The following is a 26,292-nucleotide window of genomic DNA, read 5'->3' as shown; positions in this document are numbered from 1 at the left end:
TTTCTAGAACTATTTCGTAACTTTAAAGACTGTATATTCTAGTTGAATCAAGATAGATTCGTTCCTTTGAGGTCAAATGTGGCTGATTGTTGAACGAGTCATCGCGAAGGCACTACGTTATCTTAAACTGATATATTATATTCGTCTAAAATTCTGATAGTCAAGAATATCCCGGCAAATATGGACCAAGACTGAAATAATCTATCATCACATTCATTTAAGATGAATTGTTTGAGAGAATGATTGTGACCAATATATGAGACTGTATGAATTGAAAAAAAGGACGAACACAAGTACTTCCCGGACTAGGCCGGAAAAGAATCATAGAATCCATAGCAACCGAGATAACGGCTGACAGTTCATATGAAATTAGTTGTCAAAAATTTGCATGTTTTTTGATCGCAATCGTAATAAAATATGGAAAGCAGCAGCGATAGTGTTATTTTACATGGTTGCCGAAAAAATATTGTACGCAACACGCCCGAAAATGGTTTTTTTGGACTCACAGACTTCCAGGACTCGCTTACGCTCGTCCTGGAGTTTTGTCTATTCGTCCAAAAAAACCCTATTTTCCGGACTTGTTACGTAAATTACTATTCTCTATGAGTTTTGAGTGTTTTATTGCTCCCAGCAGTTATTCAATCATGCAGTGGTGCGGTTTTGTTCAAGATTCAGAGCCAAAATTCAGTTTACTTCGATGTCTGCGAAGTTTTCCCAGTTTCACTATACTTCCTGTCTGTTTCTTTACTGTCAGTGTGTCCCAGAAAATTTTCCCCGAGTGAACAATTCAAAATTTCGGGTGGGGTAGGGTTAAAATATCCAAAAGTTGAAAGTATGAAAATAATAGAATGAAAATCAATTTTGAAGAAATAAAATGAAATTTTTATTTATAAGAATCTAATTCTTCTAGGTTTCATACAAATACATAAATCTATAACTTTATCTAGTAACTCTCCGATCGTTCAATACAATGCATTAAGAGGGATTACCACCAAATGGTTTTTTGCGTTTCAGTCAAACTTTGGTACCCATTCATTTCCCCTCTGGCGCTACTGCAATGACTAAACTTTGACGGTGTACGAAGTTGTACATTCACTTCATCTTCTTTATTTTTTCGAAGCAAATAATTGTTTAAAGATTAATAATATCGACTGCGGTTGCGTGAAAGTTGGTCGACATTTATACTGCGTCTTTTTATTCCAATAAATGGTAACATTTTAACATTTCAGGGGGATGGAGGTTTTGAACACCCTTAATGAGAATTATTTCACAGAGTTTCTATAATTATCTGTATCCCACATCATTCATCTTCATCAAATCATTATTGAGAATTGCCTGAATGTAAAATTTAAAAGATTGTATGTCTGCTTATGTACAATGTCTGCATTGAGGGCTGGTAACTTGATACAGAATCGTGATTATATCTTCTGTGAGAGTCATAAATGACTGGAAGGTTTCAAATTTGCTTGAAAAAGTCATAACATAACTCCAAACGATTTAGCATTGAACCTGTCGCATATTTGATTGACTATACGCTGCCAAAATACGTTTTTAAGATTTTTAGTGTTTCTATAACATTCTTGTCTTGTATGAGTTGGACTTCATCTTTAATTTAATCGATTTTTAGGTTTATGGTTTTTTGTTATATCTTTTTGATGCATTTTTGTTGTTGTAATTAACGAATTCACTCAAATCAGACATAAGTCTTCTCTTTGCAAAGCATTGCTGACATAAGATATGCACTTGGCACCTCGCCTCCTGGAAGCGATGCCAAATCTGCACCTTCCTTATGTATGTATTCGTAAGCAAAATAGACTTCAGATTTATGAAAACAGCATTCGTTATTCTATAGTGTGGCAACTACGAGTATCTAACTTTTATTCATTCTGAGATTTTTATAAATGAAAAGAGAATTTTGTGCAGATTTTTTTTTATAACTTGCTGAACAGTTTGTAGATGTTAAGATGTTCCTTAGTTCATGAATTATTTTTATTCTTGAATGAAGCTACAGCTAATGCGAATATATGGCCTCGACACCATATCTTCTTTGGCTTTTTAGGAAGTTTTCGTCTTACTCCACTTACATTTGAATTTGGAAAATGTGAATTACTCTGGGGGAGCTGCCATCCCAACAACGTACCTAAAAGAGAGTGTTTACTGTTTCTTCTATGGTTCATATCGTAAGATCGTCTCTGGTGGCCCACGTACCATAACGCTTCTATCGCATGTCTTATAATTTTATTGAGTGCACTCTGTACGATCTTCTTATAATTTTCCTCATTGTGCCATGAGATTCCAGCATACGTGATGCTCTACATTATTATTTTCATTTGGTTTTCCAAAGATAATTTGCTTATCGAGTTAAGAAACGTTTTCTACGTATTATCCTTCAATTTTTTGAAGAAACATAGGCTATGGCCGTGAATCAATCTTAGATATTTGGTTTTTCTTTCCCTCAAATTTCTGCCTGGTATAATTATATTTTCATGTTTTTGTTTCTTCTTTCTGGGTCCAAGCGCAATCATAAAATAAATTATGGCTTTCTCATTAGAAGCGATAATTCCAGTAGTATTTGTCGAATTATATTATTATTGGCATCAACATAATAAAATCATTCCACTTCTAATTAAAGATGTGAAATGTGCCATAACGACTCCTACGTAAAATAAATTTAATTATTTTCAAATAAACACAACAGTATTGAAATGTCCCTTGGTAACATTCGATATATAATCAACACGGAATAACCCAAATACCGATTAAGTGTGGAAAAATGAATAGGAAGATAACATTATAAAGATCAGTATGACCTACCGAAATTAAATCAGGTCTGATATTGACGATTCGCCAAAATTAGTTCAAACTAATTAAATCTAGTACATATGAAATAGAATATCGAGAGAAATAGATAAATTCGTTAATCGAGTTAGTGTCGGTGAAATTGCATCGATGAAGAGAAGTAGAAATTAATCTGGATGAAGGAATGATTATAACTGGTTATGAAAATTTCTCATATTGATTCGATATCAGGTTCTGTGAAACCATCATTGAATTCAAGAAATTTTCAAGACTGGGTTCGGAGTAATTCGAAGGATTTCTGTAATGCAGTTATCCAATAAAACTTATAGATAGATGGGAGATTTTACAACGCAAAGCATTGACTCCCTCATTAGAGAAAGAAAGCTTGAGCCTCATGTACCAAAAATTTTGACATGCATGCTCTTAGTGAAGGTGGGACTCCTGTCACGTGATTTAAACATCATGCGTCTCCATCCTATTTTGTAGTCGATTTCTCCCTCTCTCTGTCTAGAAAATGTTGTTATGGCTTCATGAACTTTCAAGAAAAGCTTTCATCGGGGGCTTTTGAGTGTTCATTCAAGCATAAACAAATTGTTCCGTTAGATGACACATAACTGTGTTTATATAACTCATGTTTTGATGAACCAATAGAATCCGTAAATTTCCCATAGTTAAGTGAATATACACCTTGACGACGTGGTATAATCGTTTTGGTGTTTCGCCTCCTGCCATATTGTGAACATATCCATAGTAACATTCTTGGACGTTCGCCAAGAAATAAAAGTCAAGCTCAGGAAAATATAATTGAATTATCAAAATGCAGTGCTTTGGTAATAGTTATTGAAATTATTGGTCATGTAATCGTAACGAATACCAACTCGAGCAAAGACAAAATATTTCGATTATACGAACCTCTTCACTCGAAAACGAAGCATGCTAAGATTTATATGAAGTTTTCTTATGAAAACATTTGTTTTATTCTAGCCCAAAGTTATTGAACTAATATCTGGACCACTTGGTATACCATATTTGTTCATCACGCAAAATTTTTATTTTTCGTTTCATTTTTATCATTGGGGCGTTTCAAAGAAGCACGTAATTTAGAATAATCTGCAGTATCGATATTTTTTTTTAACTGAGTGTAGCTTTCAGCATGTAGTAATGATTTCGATACTTTTAACTTCGTAGACAAATGGGAGAAGTATTTTTTCTCTTGGCAATAATCCATAAAACGTTTGTAAGGGTATCCATATTTTTCCTTGGATTTATTCGGCAACAAGTTTGAGAAGACATTTTCAGCAGCATTTACCCACTCTGGTGGGGTTCCGCACATCTGAAAATCATCATTCATCACTATCCACTTCAAATATTTTTGGAAAATGAGTAGGTATGAAATGAAATAAGTGCAGTTTTTCTGACTTTTGTTACAACGATAAACTACTCGATTGTCAAGGAAACGATTTTATAGGCAATGAGATTGTAATCGGAAAGCATTATTCATTTAAAAAATCCTGAATTTCTTATAATGACGATTGCGATTTCAGAATAATATGTGTACCTCGTAGTAAAAGCACATTTACAAACTCCAAAGTTTGTTAACCTTGGCTTAAAGCCTTGGCCGGCCATTCATATTACATACACAAACACAATTTACTGTTGGTGAACCTTGTAATTAGATGCCTACCATATTATTCGATATATATTTACATGTATATGTATAAATTCGATAACAAAACTTTGGAACCATATTTGCACAATATAAAATAATATTGCCAATTCAACATTTCCCAGAAAAAATAGGTAATCAAAAATAATGGTAAACAAGATCATATCCTTGCTCAAAACTTCCCATTTCGAAAGCAGAATCTTATGAAAATAAATATGAAAAGGGAAAAGATTAGAAAATGAAAACAAATTTTGAAACTCTTTGCGTAAATAGCAACCTATATTTCCATATCAATATTTTTCATTTCAGTTTGAAAAACAAAATCTAGGAAAATAATGTAAATTTCCATTTTCTACTTTTCGTTTTGACCTAAATTTATTCCTCAACATCTGATATTATCAATGATCATTTGATAAGCCACAATTATAATGAGATATTAATAAATTCAATCAAGTGTTCAAATAAAAATCCATGAATGATAAAGAACTTCACCTTGAAAGTTGTAATAACTTTCCATTAAATTATTTAAATGGAATCCCCCAAGGAAAGTGAACTTTCTTATCAGTCATTCAGTTATTTTACATGGAGGCCACAAGAGACCTTTTTAATGTCAAACAGTAAAAACATCACTTTCGTCATTAAATCTAATATTTTGGTCGAAATCTCTAAACATGTATGAATTAGTTATAGCTATCAATACAAAATTTGGGATTCCCCTTCCAGGGAAATCCCAGTATATATTTTACATTTTATTTCCGGTGGAAGTAATGAAAGCTTTGTGTTCGTTTTCGGGATGAAATAGATTTTTGGTCCAAAATTTTCGTCGTCAAAATGCGTTCGAGACTATTCTGAATAAGTTTAGTGTCGTATCTGTATGTCGGCTTGTTTGTTGGTCTATGTGTCAGCAAACACTTGTAATAGAGTTAACTTCTACAATTCTTCTTCGATTTTAATGGAATTTGCGACTGTGCTGCATAACCCCAAACAAATAACAGCTCTTTCGCATAAAGGTTATACGTGAAGCATGCGTAAACATGAAATTACAGGTATTTGCATACTCGTATCTCACGCCCTCTTGTAGGATTTTGATAAATATTGATAAAATATTAGCCTGATGTCCATAAGGTTTTTTTCAAAATTGTATCTAAAACTTGTCTCTATATTTCCAAGCGATTGTGATGTATTCGGAGTGCACCACCCTATACTGTAATATAGTAGCGTATATGGCTTTATACGAAACAGGGCCGTCGCTAGAAGGGAGGCAGGGTAAGCTGTCGCCTAGGGCTCAAAATTCGATGGCGGCATTTCAAGCTTGATCAACCAAAATCACTTGTGTAGATATTCAAAGTACCGAATGAGATTTAATTCGGTCAGCAACAACAGGAAGGAATACCGACAAATTTAGTTAACATCAAAAACCATCGTTATTCATCATACTCATCATAATATCCAGATGACTGGCAATCCCCTCATAGTGCTGTTGACGAGTTATTGACGCTAAAAAAATACATGCACTCATCAGGCTTGTCGACTTTCGCTTTGCTAAACGTTGTCGAATTTTATTGCCACTTGGGGCGTCTTCTGTTTTTTTTTTTTGATTCTCCAATCAGAATGTTAACCTCATCTCAGAATGGAAGGCAAAATATACGAGAACCCATTCCATTTCATCATTTTCAACTTAACCTTTTTGAGAAATATGAGTAGTTTTTTTATTTCATACCACGTTCTATTTCATTAATAAATAATGAATGAATATAAATTATATTTTTAATTTTTTATCGAATTAACCAGTTTATGACTTGAGCCAAATAAATACAGTTAACTTAAGATACATTTTTTCTTTCCTGAAATACTTTCTATGAAAAAAGTAGTACAAATCTTGTATTTTTGTCGGGGTGGTAGAAACGCTAGAGTGGCCCTTGGATCCCGATGATCCAATATTAATTTTTAGCATTCTGCAGGGTTAGCTTCTATTAGGGCGGCAAATTGGATATCTGCCTAGGGCGGCAGTTTGGCTAGCGACGGCCCTGCTACAAAAGAAAATTAGACTGACCTCATTTCTTCGAAGGGAATATCTGAAGTTCAGAATTCCATTTACGTTTATTGTAATCAAACCGAAATGAGCAGTACTGATTTATTACAACAAATCATTCATAATGTTCCTAATGTATGTATACATTAGGTATAGATTGAATAATACTGGCTGTGCCCTGGTGTATTTCATTTTCACTATCTAGGACCTATTGTTTGAGTGGCTCTCCATGAATTTATAACAAATTCACCTTATTCCTATCTCTTCAAGTATTTCCAAAAGTAGTTGATGACTGATAGTATCACATACTCTTTTGAAGTCAATAAATAGGTTAGCACAAACCTGGATTCTATTTTTGTGATTAATAAATCACATCTCATATGACTTCATGTTAGAGCTGTCCTCATTTCTTAAGATTATTTCAATTTCAAAATTTCGGGGTTATAAATCATGAAAATTTTTGTTCAATATCAAAACGAATCGCCCTAGGTTCAAACCCCATAGAGTGATATTTATTATAACTTTCATATGTGTGATAGTGTAAAATTCGGAATATTCCCAAATTATAATTGATAGCCTTCACACTGAAAAGTACATCTAAACGAATTATCGATCAAATAAATACTTCTCTCTTAAAAGAGTGAAATATAAATACTTAAAGATTAAATCCCTTTCATATCTACTCGTAATATAATTTTAATTAGATCGAGTAAGAAGTTCGTTGACGTTCACTTACCTATAGCAAACTCGATTTAATATGCTCCTGACTTCGTATAAAAATAAGTTATCTTCATAGACAGGTTCCTACAATAGTTCGTTAGGCTTCCATAGCTGCCAAACCAGATATTATTTTCTGATATACAGGGTGTTCCCAAATAAAATTATTTTACAAATGAGTGATTTTTAAATGGAACACCCCTTATATTTTTACACATTTTCAATGCTCTTCAATACCTCTATCATGATGCAAAATATTAGGGATATTTTTCCAACGGTACAGATCTTATTCAGAAAAAACAGCGAAATTTCGACGAAACAGTTGTTCGATAAAAGCCCTTTACCGATTTTCAGAAGAAACATGAATTTAATCAGAATTTCTATTAACTTAAGAATTTGCCTAGTTATCATTCCTAAATGATCAACTTCTCTTATACAGGGTGTCCGTTATCAATGTCCAAATATGAAGAATTAAAAATTGGTTTTTTCTCAAGTTTTTCAAATGTTTGAAACCTTACATTTTTTCAGAAGTAACCAAAGGGCTATTTTCACTCCTGCGTCCAGCAGGCACGAAAAATGAAATCAGAACGAAAAATTTTATTATAATATATTGGATATAAAAAAGAACGGGCGTTGGAAAAAACAAAGAACAATTGTGTTAATGATCTAAGATATGTTCAAAGTGTCGTCCGCCTTCTCTAGAACACAAAGCGATCCGATCGTTGAATGACCCACTCACCCTCATCAGCATGGCTGGAGGAATGCTTCGGAAAGCAGTCACAATTCTCTCTCGCATATTGGAAGCTGTTGTTGGAATTTCATCATACACGATTCTCTTTATGTGTCCCCCGAAAAAATAATCTATTTTGGTTAGATCCGGTGATCTAGCAGGCCATCTTGTCGGTCCGCCCCTACCAATCTATTTGGAAACTGTTGGTCCAATAAATCCATCACAGGACGAGAATAATAGACGAGTGCTCCATCATGCTAAAACCATATTTCATTTCGTATTTCCGTAGCTAATATTCCGGGAAGAATGGTCTGAATGAAATTCAAATATGCAGCTCCATCTAAATTTCCTTCGAAAAAATGGGGCCTATCACATGATTGCCGATTACTGCTCCCCAGACAATCAATGACCACCTGTGTTGATTGTCTCTTTCCCTTATAATTCTTGGATTTTCTACAGAGTAATAGTGAAAATTGTGCCTATTGACGGCTCCGGATTTTTGGAAGGTTGCTTCATCACTGAATAAAACAAATCCAAAAAATGTAGGGTTCTGTTCAATTTGAAAACTTGCTCAGTTACAGAAATTCAGACGGTTTTCAAAATCACTATCGGTAAGCGCCTGGTGCATCTGAAAGTGGTAGGCATGATACTTATTCTTTTTGAGAATTCTTTGAACTGAACGCTCCAACTACAGGCTACACCAAGCTACCTTTGGCTTGTGTGTGGATTTTCAGTTACATGCAGTAAAGCCTCGAGCTCCTTGTCTTCGTTAGTGGCCGACTTTACCCTCTCTTCTTTTTATACTTGACATCTCTAGTCTCCACAAATCTGTTTAAAAGCATCCGAAAACATATGTATGTCTTGTTTCAGGATATTCGACAACATAGGATCTACAGTGACTGTGGCACTGTCCTAACATGAAGATTATATCAACCATTTCATCTTTACCAAAATTCATCTCAATTTATTGTATTCGAAAATCACTTTGAGCTCTGAATAACAATATTTTGATCGATACTTGAAAACAATTTTTGTGGCACTGCTCCGACATGAAAATCATATTATGAACGATTTCATGAATAATATTTTTTTTTGTGATGATAAAACTGTGTAATCGTTAGAATTATTATTCGGTCAAATATTATCATTTTCATGTTGAACTTCAAGGATTATGATTTTGGAAGGGTCTTAAAGTTTTTCAAGAATTGGTCATTCAGTTTGGTTTCATTGTGTGGCACATTTAAAATATCCGTTAGTTATTATGATCATTATTCCTGAAATTTTTGGTTGAAATGTCAGGTTTTAAACAGTGTACATCATCATGAAAAAAATGCAGGGTGTTACATTTGAAAAACTCGAGAAAAAACAATTTGAAATTCTTCATATTTGGACATTGATAATGGACACTCTGTATAAAAGAGGTTGATCATTTACGAACGATGACTAGGCAAATTCTTAAATTCTCGAAATTCTGGAAATCGGTAAAAACCGAACTACTGTTTCGTCGAAATTTTGCAGTTTTTTCTGAATAAGATCCGTACCCTTGGAAAAATATCCCTAATATTTTGCATCATGATAGAGGTATTGAAGAGCATTGAAAAAAAGCAGAAATATAAGGGGTGTTTCGTTTACAAAATTACTCATTTGTTGAAAATTTTTTTTTGGGAACACCCTGTATATCAGAAAATAATTTTCAGAGATGCAGAATCGAAAGTACAGAGGGGATGCTTTTCAACTAAATTTCTAAAACGTCTGGTTTGGCAGCTATGGAAGCCTAACACACTATTGCAGGACCCTGTATACTAATATATGAATTCAAGTGAATTATTTCAAATCTTATTAATGACTCATAATGGAAAATGAAGAATAATCGGTTTTGCATAGCAATATGGGTAATTAAAAAAAAATATCAACTATAAATTGAAACCTTGCTTCGTTATCTCTTATTGGCTCGCGATACTGTATTATTGAAGATGGAAAAATTCCAATACCTAATAAAAACCACGAGTTATCACTTCGAGTAAAATTTCATCGGAAATAATGAAATATTTGCGCAATTCTAGTAGACCATTGAACTAATAAGTAATAACAGTGTACACACTCCTTTATGAACTTCCATATATTGGGCAATTCTTTTTAGTTTATTATTTGCAATAGTAAATCCTACTAATCAAGTAAAAAATATTCTTCCAAAACCGCCATTTTTAACTTTCCTGTAAGTATTTAGGTTCAGAAAATGTCCTAAAGTGTACGGCAAGGTAAGGCTCGCCTCACATTAAGAGGGATTACCACCACGTGGTTTTCCGCATGTTAATCAAACTTTGGTACCCATACTTTTTCTGTCTGGCGCTTCTGCGATGAACATCAAACTTTGTACGGAGTACGATTTTTTTCACAAAATGTTACCTCTTTTATAACGTTATTTGGTGGTTTAGTCCGAATCTGACTAGTGCTTACCGCAATAGTAAGTAGAACGTCAGGTGAAGAACCGAATAAACCACGATTAAAACTTGGAATTTTCCAATTTTGTTGACCAAAATGAGTATTCATCATGAGTTTTTCATATCTATTTTCAGAAATTCAGAAAAATACAGAGTGATTCACCGCGATGACCTATTAGACGTTTATGGAAAACTAATCATAATTTTCAGCTGAAAATTTGCATATTGGGGTTTGAGACAATGATCTTTTTCCCTAAAATATTTTCATATCTCTACAACTTCCGGTTATACGGGAAACATACTACTGCATCCTCATTTCGAATGGTACACCCAGTATATCATCAATAGATAGCTTTTTTTGTGAAAAGTCCTTCTCATTTTGGAATCTGCAAATATGTAGTATTATAGGACTGTTTTCAGTATGGATTAAGAATGTACATACAGGGTGTTTATAAGAAGATCATGGATGACTCAAATTCAACAAAACTCAAGATTTTCAAATTAGAACCTATATTTTTTATAATTTCAGTCAATTCTACGTACAAAATAGTGGAGGTCACTCAAGTACACCTAAAAATACTTTAAGAGTTATCAAGGAAGAACTCTAAATGAGGAAGAACCACAATTCCTGACTGCATGGAGTAGTCTGTGACTTCCGGAAATAACTGAAAGAAATTCGAGATTTGGATAACTAAATTTAACAATTCATGGATTATAACCAATTTTTCGTTCAGATTGTTGAGAGGTTTATGAACCAATTCAATTTTCAATTACGAATAATTTATTGCAATTTTGGAATGTCAAAATTAGTTAAGGAAACATCGAATTTTAGTTTCTTTCTGAGTTTTCCGGAAGTCACAGACTACTCCACACAGTTAGAAATACCCGTTTTTCATCATTTAAAGATCTTCCTCGATAACTCATAAAGTATTCATTTTAGGTATAGGGTTTGCTTAAGTAACACCCACTATTTTTATACGTAGAATCGACTGAAATCATAAAAAAATAGGTCCTAATTTGAAAATCTTGAGTTTTGATGAATTTGATTTGTCGAACTTCATGATCTTCTTATGAACACTCCTCGGAACACTCTGTACATTTTTGGTGCAAACAGCAAACAATCTTATAATACTACGTATTTGCAGAATCGAAAAATAAAAATATGTTTTCGAAAAAAGCTTTTTCTGCAAAAATATTCAAAAAATGTGAGTCCTCATCGCCACCACTTTTTTCATAAGAATCCAATTAACTCATGAACCGTTGAGTTTTTACCCAAGGTATGGCATATTGCTAAAATTTTCATAAAAAAAGCCATTTAATGATGCAATAATATACTGGGTGTGCTATTCGAAATGAGGAAGTAGTAGTTTGTTTCCGCTATAATCGGAAGTTGTAGAGATCTGAAAATATTTTAGAGATTAAGATCATTGTCTCAAACCCCAACATGCAAATTTTCAGCACAAAATTGTGATCAGTTTTCCATAAGCTAATAGGCCATCGCGGTGAATAATCCTCTATAAAATATATAAATATTGTAGAGAATATTCATCATTTTCAAAATACCCATCAATTCTAAATTTTGAAGTATTAGTTTCATCACCCATCAAGAAACATTATGTAATAAATGCCTCAAGATGTGAATGTAAAACATGAAATTGCGTTGCATCCTAAGAAATAGTCTATTGCTAGAAACTAAAAACATTACATCATTCGTTTTATGGTGGCTGATGAAAGTTTCAACCAAATGGAAATAAGATTTAAATAAGTATTATCTGTAATTAAGTGCAAGGGACATAACGAATGAAGGTGATAAAATAGTCACTATCATTCTAAAATACAATAAATCTGAGGAGATAGGAAGTTCCGCTTCCGACAAAAGGCAATTGAGGTGATGGGTCAATTGATTGTGAGCACAATGAAATATCAAATAAAGTTGACAAGGTAAAAAAAAAATGGGTAATTACATTTCAATAACAAGCTTTTCAAAATTCCAACTTTCTCTGTTAAAAAGATACATAATTAGTAGTAAAAGATACATAGTGGTACATAATTCTTGCGGACATTTTCATTGCGGACATTTCAAACATTCAAAACCCCAAAAATATGAGTTTCCCAAAAATCCATATTTTTGAATATCTTAATTTTTTGACCTCAAAATTCTTTGTATTCTCTAGCTAGTGGGATCAAAACGCTATAGTTCCGATTTTTGTACCAAATGTTATGCATTTATACCTAGTAATTTTTTCACTGCGGATGGACGAATTTTTCTTTATTCGGGTTATGGATTTTACCTATACATTACAAATCTTAAAATTTTAAAAATGCAGGGTAGGCACGTGTAATTTTGGCGCCTGAAGCAAATAATTTTTCGGCGCGCTTGATGAAAAAGCATCAAACATCAAACAAGCTGAAAACATTTGACATTTAACAGTAACTGGTTTCGAATGCAAAATCGTAGGAATTTTCATAATGTGTAAACATCGGCTCCACAAAAATTCGAAAGCGAAGGTAGTGTTGTTTTTCATCTTTGTGAAATACACTCGGAAATACATAATGATGATATCCCTCTTTCAATGTGGGTAATAGGGAATTCTGTTCATATTGATTGGGCTGCCATGTGTCAATTATTGTACAGGCGGCTTAGTGGAGGCGATTTGGAGATTTTTATTGAAGGGAATGCTGACACACGCAGTAGAGCAGAACAACCTTATGTTGTTTTTAAGAATCAAATATGAAATATGTAAAAACGACCAGCAAACTGGGCCGAATTGACGCCCCTCAAAAACAGGCGCCTGAAACGTTCGCTTCACTCTTTCAGCCCTAACGCCGGCTGTGCATGAAGGAAATGATACATTAATTTACATTTTATTTCAATCCACACGCTCGAAATTTATGGATTAACAAAAAGACTTACCTCCAAAATTGATCCCAAAACATTATGATTTTATGGACAAGACATCACAGAGACTCAAATACACAAGTCACAAGACCTAATTCTACGTTTCTTCAACAAGAAGCTAGTATACATAGAAGTTGCCAAATTGACCTTTAAATTAAATTATCAGATAGTTATCTAGTTAATATTTTATCCGGGACTCGAGTGGTGGAACAGAAAAAATTATCCGAAAAATTCATTCAACAGATATTTTATCTGCTGTTAATATTCGGACATAAAGAGCCGGGATTGATTTGTCATTATAAACTCAGTTGAAAAATTGGTTGTTCCTTAAAATTATTTTTGTATGGTACATGTGGAATTTTCAGATTACTTATGGAGAGTATAGTCTCAGTGAAAATAATTTGTTCAAGGGAACTGTATCTTAACTTAATTATCTAAAGCATTGTCTATATTTGGCTAGTTCACTATCAAAAAGTACTCAGGGGCAAATAAACTACCATGCGTAAAGAAAGCTATTTTGCTTGCCGGCAAATGATAAGAGAACTTTTTTGGGATAGCAAGTTTAGTGGCCGCTTGTACTTGCCGCGAGTAAACTAGCCAAATTCTTTAGATGCCGAACAGTTTTCTTACCTCTTACCTCATATCTAACAAAGTTCCAACATAATCCATGAAGAAGTTCAAAAAAGTTTTCTCAAAAAATTGACAACTTTTCTGGTAACTAGTTGACTTGCTGTCATAAATCGAATGTTGGTTAGAAAACATAAAAAATGAGTGTATATAGTTATACCCATCCTTGGTACAGGAAGACTCGTCGCTCCAAATGATCTTATTAAAAAAATCTGGATCAGCATGATGTTTTCCAAAATTTGCCGGCAAAATTGAATTTCGTTGAGGTGACTAATTATGCGAGTAATATTTTCGCACGAAAACAATTGCCATTTTCCACTAAGTAATGCAACATCGAAGATTTCTTAACAGAATTGACAAACTTGATTTTGTCAGAAACGTACCCATTTGAATCAAAAGAGCCATATCTTTTTTTTTTTTGAATTACAAATGACTTGTGTGATACCTCTTTGAAATCACAATAAAATAGACAATTTATTGGTGTAATGTGCAGCAGGAGCTCGGTATTCGGTCATTTTTTTCCACTACGATGGGCTAAACTTCATGAACAAAATAATCCACTACCAAAATTTCCAATAAAAATATTTCTCATAGCCCCCCTTTAAAATTTTCGGAGGATGTTTTTTATGTGAACGTTAAAATCATTCTTCAGCAATATTTTACTGAAAAAATTAACCAGAAAGATGTAAAATTGTACCAACCGTAAGGGCAAAACTATTGAAAGGGGTAAAAATTCATTATTTTCAACAAAAAAAAAATATCTCGAAAACGGTAAGACTTTTATAATGGGAATTTTATCATAGCAGTTGGGTTATCCTTTTATCTACATTCTCCCTCGGTTTGACGTGGTCTTTACGGGACACCCTGTATGTTATCTTCAAGAATCCAATTGGTGTATGAATAACGAGTGCTGAAAAGCTCCTGACTTCACGTCAATGCTTTCAACATTTTGTTTTGGATATTTTGCGTGAATTTTCTATGATTCTGGCGCCTATATAAACTGAAATTGTTGCAAGAATCTTGAAATTGATATTCTACATCGAATGCAAATTTTCTTCTCGATCTGCAGGAAAATTTTATTCATTTTCGAATTTAACTGTGACATTCGAGATCGAAACCTACCCGGAAAATTTGGATTTGAGAACAGATTTTTCATCAGTTTGAGATCACTCCAAGCTCAAAACTTGAAAAATACAGACATCGTGACGAGATGATAGACCGATGGGCTCGGAGAACCAATTTGTGTTCCAATTATGAACAATAAGTAATTTAATTCCCTTCTAAATTGCATCTGTAATAGGTAGATCAAGCTTAAGTTAATGATTAATATGGGTATTTCGCACCACAAGTTTTACACAAGGGCTTCCCAGAAAATAAGAGCCTTCGCAAAAATAGGAAAAACACAATTGTAGTCTACACTATCCTTATCTGACGTAAGAATGTTAACCCCACATCCCATATAGATAGTAACACTAGTAGTGTGATGAAATGAGATGGAAAATGCAATTAGATCGGTCGGTTCTCGCACACGATGAATTACCAATTATAAAAGATATCGACCTACAGTCCTACGGTTAATCTATCTTCCCCTCGATAGGAGAAACATTAATCAAGTAGTATCTCTTCCCGCATAGCGCGTTAGATTTCTGTGCTCAAGTGCTTTTCGAATCCACTTTGTTATTTTCATTTTTTTATTGGTGGTGATATATTTTTTTTTTTTAATATTTTCAAAATGCGTGTAGCAATCATTGGTGGTGGTGCTGCGGGACTTTCTTCTGCTAAGCACGTTAAGGCAGCAGGTCACGATTGCCTGCTCTTCGAGATGGCAGCTCAAGTTGGTGGAACTTGGGTTTACACTGACGATGTAGGAAAGGATAAATATGGATTTCCAGTGTATTCTGCTATGTATCAAGAACTGAGGTAGGTGTAGGCGATATTTCCCCGAATAAGAAATTCTTGTGAATATAAACTCAAAAAGCGACAAGAATTAAAATAGTAATTTACGTAACAAGTCCGGAAAATAGGGTTTTTTTGGACGAATAGACAAAATTCCAGGACGAGCGTAAGCGAGTCCTGGAAGTCTGTGAGTCCAAAAAAACCATTTTCGGGCGTGTTGCGTACAATATTTTTTCGGCAACCATGTAGAATAACACTATCGCTGCTGCTTTCCATATTTTATTGCGATTGCGATCAAAAAATATGCAAATTTTTGACAACTAATTTCATATGAACTGTCAGCCGTTATCTCGGTTGCTATGGATTCTATGATTCTTTTCCGGCCTAGTCCGGGAAGTACGTACTTTCCGGACTAGGCCGGGAAATGCTACTTTCTCAGAGAAAAAGCGTCCGGGGAGTGAGCACTTCCCGGACGGTTGCCGAAAAAATATTTTTTTATAACAATACTCATTACATATATGATACATTTTCATCTATTTCAACATAAACAAAAGACCCTTATCTGAAATTTTCAAGAAACACTATCAAAAGTTTGACGTTTTTTGGATTATTATGAAAAGTTCTATTTTAAATTCTGACATCTATCAATTTCTATTTTAATTTGTATTTAACCACGTGCAGTGAAACTTATTAGTATTCAATTTGAAGAATATATTATTATCCTGAATTGATCAATGCATGATATTTATCAATATCAATGTCTGTGAAACTTGTATTTTCATCTCTATTTAATAAAACGAATGAATTTTATTAGTATTCTCTATTTTAAATTAATTATCACATACTCATTATGAATACCGCAGGGGATATTGAAATACATTAACCCCCAACGCACAAACTTGTGTTACTTTACATGTGAATAATTTTGTGAAGAAATGCAAAGAAATAAATAGGTACATTATAGTATATTTCAAGCTCGTATAAATTAAAAAAGGCAATTCATAAACATTAAATCGGTGAAGTTCATATTTTAACATTCAATAAATTCACCATGAAATAAAGTGTGGGCGATGAGAAAAAAATAGCATAACATGAAAAAACGTTTTTTGGCATTTTGTCTCTTCATCTGTAGACGCTATCTCCGAAATAACTAAACAGCATTTAGAATTTGTTTCGTTGAAATCGGAAAAATAAGATGATCTCTCACTCAGTACTATAAGATTAAAAAAATTATCTCATTAAAAAATCGCCGCTTTTCCCACTTTGAAATTACATCCCGGTAGTATGAGAGTAATGAAAAATCTTCTAGTTTCTGATATTCAATCAAGAACAAAATATTGGTTGCAATTCAATATCGCCGTGAAGGTTTTTCAGTTCATTTCATATTCGAAGGACTTAACCTTATTACTGCTGAGGACCAAAGTATCAGTTGGGATTCTTCAGTTGATGTTTAATGTTTTTCGGAGAGTTATATCATATGATATGTTATATGATACCAATAGATAGATTTTTAGTTGATTTTCAAATTATTTTTACAATTTACTGTTAATCATCTATTATACAAAGGGTTAACTCATAGTGCGAGTATACCAAACAACAGTAAAAAAGTAGCATTGATTTCATTTCATTTCATTTTATTCCCAATAAAAATAATATCTAATGTTTTACAAATTCATTCATCATTGTTAGAAGTTCATGACATCGTAGGGTAATAAATATTATCAGTAACTTTTTATGTTTCCAATAAAAATAATGATTTTGAAAGTTATGTCGATTCACATTTTAAGACTAATTTGAGAGATGAGTAATCTTTTGGTGTTTCCCAAAAAATTAATGAAAATGAAATTAAATGAATTATCTTATGAAAGAATGAATTTAGACTCAAGTCCAATGAATTAATTAAACTACAAATTGAAGCAAATTTTCATAATCCCTAGTCAAAATACCATTTTCTCGAACTAGCTCTTAACTCATCAAGAGTCTTATATAAAAAAAAAGAGTTATGTAACCCTGTCTCGTTTTTCAAAATTTTATCACCCCACCTTGTCTCATTTTATGCTCAGAAAAATTGAGAGGTTCTTCCGAATCGATCATTGAGTAAAAAAATCAAAAGATCTTGAAGAAATGTTCTCATATTGAGGAGAAAAAACAACATATTGCGCAAACCATCTTCTCTATTCAAATTTAAGGGGTTGAGTTTGCCGCGAAGCAGTATGAAATGATATGATGATAGTTTTTAATTTTTTAAGAAAATGTTCCCCTCAAGAACAAAATTAAGGAATACAAGTAATTTTCAAAAATCTTAATTTTTCCACTTGAAAAACTCTGTATTGTCACACCTTGTATAGAAAGGTAAAAATCGAACCTCAGCATTATCCATTTATTATTTTTATATTCTTTCTCATTTCTCCAAAAAGTGATGAATAAGATTGTGTTGAAAGTAATGTGCATTTAGTGCGCAGATTGATAATTGTTCCATGCCTTCAACAAAATTCGGAAGCTAAACTAATGGGAAACCCAAGATAACTGTCCGCCAAGTAACACTCAAACAACAGATAAATAAGGCACTGATGCAATTTCATAATCTCGAACGTAAACATTCAATAGAAAATTACTAGGAAGAGGTCAACTTTGATACTTTTCAACTGGGTTACCTACTGCTTTTCACGTAAAACAAATCATGAAAAGTAGAAAACTATTGCGTGTTTGAACTTTTTTGAGTTACCTAGTATTATTTGACATTTTTGATAACGGCATTACATGCACCAACACGAATAAGATTTCGACATGAATTTGAATAATATATAGTGCCAATATACCCAAATTATGATCTTCATTCCAGAACTAACCTTCCAAAAGAAGTCATGGGTTTTCCAGACTTTCCCATACCTGATCAGAATAAATCGTATCTGACTCAAGCTGAAATTTTGGAATTTCTGACCCAATATGTGGAGCACTTTGGACTTCAACCGATTATAAAGGTGAGAGAACACAAAAATTATTATCGCATCAAAATGCACATTTGGCATTCAGGAATAGGTGTAGTCGCGATATCTCTAAACATATATGTTATGCTATAATGTGATAAACATTTTGTTTTCATTTTCCTATCTCTCAAATCATTAAGTCTCTCTTTTATGATTCTCTCGTTTGGCCAAATTGGATTCAATTCTCAGTAAATAACTTCTCATCTCTTATATCTTGAAAAAAATTTCTAAAATAATTAATACTCGTAATTCATAAAGTTCCAAACAAAAACATAACGAATTTTACTCTTGGTTTATCATTTCTGTTTTCAGCGCTCACTATCACGACGTATATTATTATGAGAAAAAATATTTTTTTTACATTTAGCATGATGTCATGGTGTATTCAATTTTGAGATCGATGTATTCATAAGTAAATGTTTGTTTCAGACCAATCACATGGTTTCAGAAATTAGGCCTTTGGAAGGGGATAGATGGCAAATAACGGCCATCTACAAGCCAACAAATACAAAGGTTGTGCAAGAGTTTGATTCTGTCATTATTTGTAATGGACATTATAATCAGCCAACAATTCCAAAATTCGAAGGACAAGAAAAGTTCAAAGGTGAAATATTCCACAGTCACAAGTATCGAAGTGCAAAGCCGTTTGCGGGACTCAGAGTTCTTGTGGTCGGCGCCGGACCATCTGGATTGGATATGGCCCTCCATATATCCAAGGTTGCAGAAAAGGTTAGAATTTGAGAAATTTCAAACAGAAAATCAACACGCATTTTCATATAGAAAATATTCGAATATGTTCCAAACAAAAACACAACGAATTTTATTCATGTTTTATCATTTCTTTTTTCAGCGACACAAAGAAATTTAAAAATGAAAAAAAAAATATTTGAATATCCGGCAGAGGGAGCCAAACCCAGAGTCGTCTGAATAAAATTTCAAAATCATCCGAAAGGAAACGAAAAGGCTAATATTTATGTGACAAAAAATTCCGAGATAAATTCGGCCTTGTAGAAATTTTACTGGTAGATGTACCGTTACGTGTTCAATTGACATTTAATTAGTCCCTAAAATATCGTAACACATTTATTATTTCCAAAGGGGCAGCTCGCGGCTTTGCTGCAGTGGAAAAGGGGGTGAATACTCAAAATGAATTAAACAAAATTCAGGGCGCCAGGTGGTTTAACAAAAATTACTCAAACCCTTGAAAATGACGCAAGAAACCACCAAAATATTTGATATCAGGGATTTGAACGAAAATTAAATATGAAAGTAGGTTAGAATGAACTGATATAATGAAAATATTACTATTGCAATTAAATAATGATTATGTGACAAATTACTGAAGAAGAGAAAAAAAATTACACTACCTGAAGGGTTTAATCTGTATGATTGCCGGCATTCATTCACATTGGAAAATATACAAAAATGTCTCAGTAAAGTAGAATGTTTCATATAAGTCAAATATTGGTGAAAATTAATAGTTCAGTTTTACTCATCCAGATTCTCGCAGTCCCAGTTGAACGATGCTATTTGATCCCGTTTAGACGGAAATTTCACAATTTCTTCCCAAAATACCAAAACTATAAAGAAAAGTGAAAAAAGCAATAAACACAATTCGAAACTATAATCCAGCATCTGATATCTGATTGAAAAACTTCAATAGTTGTTTCGCTGTGCTAAACGCAATCGTTCTACCATAAGAATGAGAGAGCATGAACCAAATTTTCGAGCACATGGCGCATCAAACAACTTCGCAAAAAAAAAAGAAAACATGTATTGTGGGAAGCCTACGCAGGAATCTTTGAAATAATGTAATTTATGTTTCGAAACTAGCATCCGCCAAATTACTGTCACAGTACATATAACCGCAGTTTTAAGCTCGACGCAAAATTTCAGTTATGTGGTCTCCAAAGACACTATTGGCGCATAAGAAAAGTCCTGACTTCACGTCACTACATTCTTCATTTTTCTCGATTTGTTACTACTTTTATAACAGGCCAATTGAAAAGTCCCCGGTCTACCATAGATCTCATGTACAAATATATGATTTGGTAGACGTTCGTATGATATATTCACAAAGTCTGCTATATCGATCAACTTCACTTTACGGTCATTCAAAATTATTTTGTGCACTTTTTGATTTTCTCGTCGGTGACAGCCTCTTTTGGGCGTCCACCGCTCATTTCACCAAGTTTAAACTTAGTATACCAATCAATGATGATTGATTTTCCTGGTACAGACCCCGGAAACTCTTCATCAAGCCAAGATTTTGCTTCAACTGTATTTTTTCCTTTCAAAAAGCAATATTTTATCAGCACACGAAATTCTTTTTTCCATTTTTTTCAAATAACAAAAGTAGCTACACTCACAACGCATTAACGCAATATCTCACAAACTAATGGTCGGACTGCTGTAAAATTTTGATACGTATCGTTTAAAGGTTAGTACTACCTAACTAAAAATCATATGAATTTAATACTAGCACCGCCATCTGTGCATCAGATCGGGGACTTTGCAATTGGCCCAATAACGACCATTTTCTATATGATTTTAATATTTCCCCCATATAATCATTAATTAATTAATTATCAACAAATTCTAACATTTGCAGGTTGTACTCAGTCACCACGTCAAAGAAGCCAAAGGCATGAATTTCATTGAACAGAAGCCTGATATTCGTCGTATACTTGACGAAACAATGGTAGAGTTTGTGGACGGAACTTCGTGTTGTTTTGACTGTATACTTCTTTGTACAGGCTTCAAATACAGTTTTCCATTCCTCCATCAATCTTGCGGTATTACAGTAACTGACAATCACATCCAACCTCTGTACAAGCACATGATCCATATTGAAAAGCCCACGATGTGTTTTATTGGCATACCTTTCAACGTTTGTGCCTTCCAAATGTTCGATTTACAGGTGAGTTGAAGTACCTAATTTTCATTGGTTGGGTTGTCAATCATAGTTGCGAAATTTACGAAGCTTTTAATCCAATGAAATAAATATTCATTTTTAATATTCAATTTCGATTTGAAAGTTTACTAAGGGATCATTAAGATACACTAGTGGAATAAATTAAAGGATAATAATAAAATTCGAAACGTTCCTTTAATTTTATGAAAATTCGATCGAATGAAACAAAAAAACAGCTCCATGGATTGAATTGAAATTCTCTGGGATTTTTGTGGTGATATTGAACTGTAAAACGCATACTCAACATTCGATATTTTCAATTCAGCGCTTGATTATCCAAAAGCCTTTTTTTATCAACTTTTCAAATTAATGTATAGAACGAAAAAAATTTCTTCCGAAAAATCCGATAGTTAATTCTTGTAGAGAATTCATTCAAGATTTCAAAACATTCCTTAAATTTTCTGTGCAATCATTGATTGGTGAGATATTGATGGTTAAAGACAAAAAGGTCCATTCCAATTCAAAGTTCGATATTTCAACGAGAAGTGCTCGCATCGAAATGTTGAAAAAAGGATATATAAGCTGAATGAACAAGTTATCGCATCCATATAGTGGTTAAGTTGGAAAAAGTCTGTATGCCAAAAATGGAAACTGAAAAAATGTCACAGAAATTTTAGGTACTGTATTCATTAGGATTGAGCGGTACACGTTGCTTGAAAATTTTTTTCATCATGAGATCAATAAAACTATAAACTTCAAAAAGTTTTTTTTTTCAAATCGAGATAAGACCATTGTTATCGAAAATACAGCCATTTGAAAAACCGCTAAAAATTTCGAATTTTATTTTGATCCTTTAATTTATTCCACTAGTATATATAGATCAAGTTTTGAATTTCTTATAATTTCAGGCAAGGTTTTATTGTAAATATCTGAATGGTTCGATGATGTTGCCTTCAAAAGAAATGATGCACCATGATACTGAAGAAGATATGCGAATACGTTGGGAAAAAGGATACAGTAGACGCCAAGCACATATGATGGGTCCTGACCAGCAAAAATATTATGACGACTTAGCCAAAATGGCCAATACTGAACCAATTGCTCCAGTAATAATCAAACTTAGGGATCACAGTGTCAAAAGGCTCTATGAAGATCTCAACAACTTCAGAGAAAATAGATATAAAATTGTGGATGATGATACTTATGTGAAGGTGCAATAATTCGCTTATAATACACAAATCGCTGTTACTTAAGAATATATCTGGCCTTATATCCTGCTATATTTCTTCTTATTCTTTATTTTTTTACTGTAATATTTATGTATTTAATTAAATTATTGATAACATCCAGTGGATAATTCGAAATCTTGATTATTTTGACCTATCCAATAATTTTCAGTGCATAAAAAGCCAAGCATAAATATTTAGAATACCCACCTTTCATTGTGTAAACAGGGCCGTCGCTAGCCAAACTGCCCCCCTAGGCAGAGACAAAATTTGTCGCCCTAACAGAAGTTTTACACAATGCTAAAACTGAATTCTTATGAATAAATGATGAAATATATGAATTGAATTCAGGTTTCAGATTCTTCTGCTGAGTTTCGACTTCATGAAACACTCGAATATTCATTTTTTTCTTCAATATGATTAAATGAACCATTATTTTTAATTCGAATATATGTTGCAGACATTCTTGATGGAAAAACTTTTAAGATTAGTGAATTTGACGAAAAAAATCGTTTGTGATATTCGTTGAAATTAAAAAAAAATTATTTGGTTCATTTTTTCAGTATTCTAGTTTTCCTGAAAAAAGTTGATAATGCCGCCCTCCGTTATTTGCCGTCCCTCTAGAAACCCTGCGGTTCAGGTTCTTCTGCTCAGTTTCGACTTCATAAAAAGCTTTAACATTTTGTTTCCTTTTCTTCAAGGTTATCGAGCAAAACAATCGGATGAACCATCATTTTGAATTCGAATGCGCCCACGCTCAGCACTAGTTAATTTGATATAAAAAATGAAAAATATCAAAATACAATGGAATGCTTTACAAAATAATAAAACTCCTTATATTTCTTAAGAAGAATAAGCTTTGAATGGTGAAATGAAATCGTTTTTCGTATATTTTGCTTTCCATTCTGTGCAATCAACATTCTGATTATTGAAGAATTGAAAACGAAAATAATCCAGAAGCCGCCCCTAATGGCAATAAATTCGGGAATGTTTATTAGCAAATCGAACGCCGACAAAGTGATGAATGCGTGGGTTTTTTAGCGTCAACTTGTAAACAACACTATGAGGGGATAACGCAACATCTGGTTATTTATGATTATAATGCGGCACCTTTGATGGTTTTTGATTATTATTTGTCGGTATTTTTCCGAATCAAATCTCATTCGGTACTTTCCATTTCTACACATGTGATATTTGTTGACCGAGCTTGAAATGCCGCCCTTGAAATTTGGCGCCCTAGGCGACCACCTACTCTGCCTACCCCCTAGCGACGGCCCTGTGTGTAAAGGTTCATTTTCATGGATAGTAACTATCACGATAGTACTCTCCTGGGGTAGAATTCTGTAACTTTCGTTATCATAGCAAACGAAAGCGATAACGTTACGAAGCGAAGCGAATGCGGTATTCTGTAAGCGTCTTTTTCTTTATCGTTTCGTTATCTTTACGCTTTTAGTTTCGTTGTCGGAGCTTACCGACTTTACACGAAGGAACATTGGCAACGTTGCAAATAAGTAGATATTTAAGCTACTGTAGGATTCTGCAGGTTTTGACGTATGAGGTACCTGAGATAATCTCTAATAAGAGCAATGAGATAAGAGTCCCTTTTATGGACTCTAGCTGTAATGTCCTTCGAATAATCCACAGTATTTAACTTGAGTATTGTCAGAAATTATATTTTGATTTATGACTCTCATTGGAAGTTACTTAACAAAGGGTTTCATACCATTTTAAACTGTTCAGTTTATCATTAAGAATGAATTAGCTAATTGAATACAGCACCTGAATGCAAATATTGAGTATTACAAAAAGTCTTATTTGAGCACTGGAAGAAATTCGAAATGGAACCTCGTTCAATGGATTATAATTTAAAACCTTCATTCTTATTCCAGTTACAAAACCTACCCATACTACAAAATAAGTTCGGGGAGTCAACTAATAGTGTGTAGGTATAGGTATAAAGAAATATTCATCATGTTTTCAATGATTCTGATCATCGACGAGGAAATCTCAAGAAGAGTTCGTCTAACTCTTACAAAAGAGGAGAATAGATTTCTTCGAGATAGAAGTGATCCATTTAACTTAACGGATGAGAGATTCATAGACGTTTTCCGTTTGTCGAAACATTTAGTTCACGTTCTATTCGATGAATTGAAACCATTTATGGATAATTATTGGAGGAACACGAGAACGCCATTTGAACAGCGAATATTGATAACTCTGAGATTTTTTGCCAGAGGAAATTACCAACAAGAATTGGACAAGAATATTTGCTAGCAGTAAGTCAACCCATGGTCAGTCGTTGTGTTAGTGAAGTGACTAAATTGATTAACCATGTATTCCAAGGAAGAATTAAATTCCCTAATGATTCTGAGAAGAACCAAAATAAAGGGAAATTTTTTGAAAAATGTGGAATACCAGGAATAATTGGAGCAATCGACTGTACACACATAAAAATCTTGAAGCCATCAGAAGAAGAGCATTCCTTTTTGAACAGAAAAGGATATCACTCAATTAATGTGCAGTTGATTTGCAATTCTGATCTTTTAATATTGAATGCCAATGCTCGATTTCCTGGAAGTTGTCATGACTCCTTTATATGGCGCCAATCGTTAATCAAGACTCATATGGAGAATCAATACATTCGAAATCATTCAAGTGTCATAATATGACGCTTAAGACTTGGTCACGTGGTAAAAGTAAACCAATCAAAAACATCGTCGGACTTTTCGTAATGACAACGAACCCTAAAATGTTTCGTTATCGTCATGAGGTCGTTCTTTGCTTCGGCAAACACGACTATTGCCGAATCCCTTTACAGAATACCGAACCGAGCAAAACTGTCGTTTCGTCACGTTTTCGCTTCGCTTTGCCGTTACAGAATCCCACCACTGATAGTGATAGCCTTAAGGTATGTGCTTGTAATAAGATATGTTAGCTAATAAGGCCAACATGACAAACTTACAATTTAAAATGAAAGATGACGTTCAAAATCACTACCGTTGGTAGCTTACAAGCATTTAAGGCACACACAATCATGTCCGACCAGTTAACTCGCTCGCTCTTAACCACTGCGGTTTCATTCATTGTGAGAGGTTATTCCATCAAGTATATTAATAATAATAATAATAATAATCTTTATTTCTTATGTTCAATATACAGAGCGAGAGCATACAACAAAAGAAAACGTCAAAATAAATATATTCATTCAAAAAACTCAGAAATATAATAGCAATTCTTATCTAAAAGTAATGACCCTCTTCTTGAAAATAAATAAATTTGGAGAATTTTGTACTTCTACAGGTAATCTATTAAAAATTTTGCAACCCATATACTGCAGATTTTTTTGATAATACGCAGT

The 26,292-nt window shown here is 33.4% G+C and overlaps 2 protein-coding genes across 2 annotated transcripts in view; one reads left to right on the top strand and one right to left on the bottom strand.

Annotated features, from left to right (window-relative positions):
• Nucleotides 1–26,292, bottom strand: part of LOC123670542 (flavin-containing monooxygenase FMO GS-OX-like 4) — a 55,445-nt gene that overhangs the window by 15,016 nt on the left and 14,137 nt on the right. The gene's annotated exons all lie outside the window — the stretch shown is intronic.
• On the top strand, nucleotides 15,407–23,053 carry LOC123670544 (senecionine N-oxygenase). The gene is made up of 5 exons (XM_045604034.1): nucleotides 15,407–15,831; nucleotides 18,650–18,788; nucleotides 19,224–19,523; nucleotides 21,406–21,714; nucleotides 22,617–23,053. The coding sequence occupies exons 1-5, from the start codon at nucleotides 15,644–15,646 to the stop codon at nucleotides 22,926–22,928; spliced, it is 1,248 nt and encodes a 415-aa protein (XP_045459990.1). The 5' UTR covers nucleotides 15,407–15,643; the 3' UTR covers nucleotides 22,929–23,053.

The sequence above is a fragment of the Harmonia axyridis genome, chromosome 1 (assembly GCF_914767665.1).
Source record: "Harmonia axyridis chromosome 1, icHarAxyr1.1, whole genome shotgun sequence".
Classification (NCBI taxonomy): Eukaryota; Metazoa; Arthropoda; class Insecta; order Coleoptera; family Coccinellidae; genus Harmonia; species Harmonia axyridis.
Note: the sequence above shows the minus strand (reverse complement) of the source record. Positions and strands in the feature narration are given on the sequence as shown.

What these genes read in the sequence shown, in the direction of transcription:
- LOC123670544 (XM_045604034.1), top strand. Translation starts at nt 15,644, where the DNA reads ATGCGTGTAGCAATCATTGGTGGTGGTGCTGCGGGACTTTCTTCTGCT. An exon ending in GCTATGTATCAAGAACTGAG is followed by an intron (nt 15,832 to 18,649) that starts GTAGGTGTAGGC and finishes TCTTCATTCCAG; the next exon opens with AACTAACCTTCCAAAAGAAG. An exon ending in GACTTCAACCGATTATAAAG is followed by an intron (nt 18,789 to 19,223) that starts GTGAGAGAACAC and finishes TGTTTGTTTCAG; the next exon opens with ACCAATCACATGGTTTCAGA.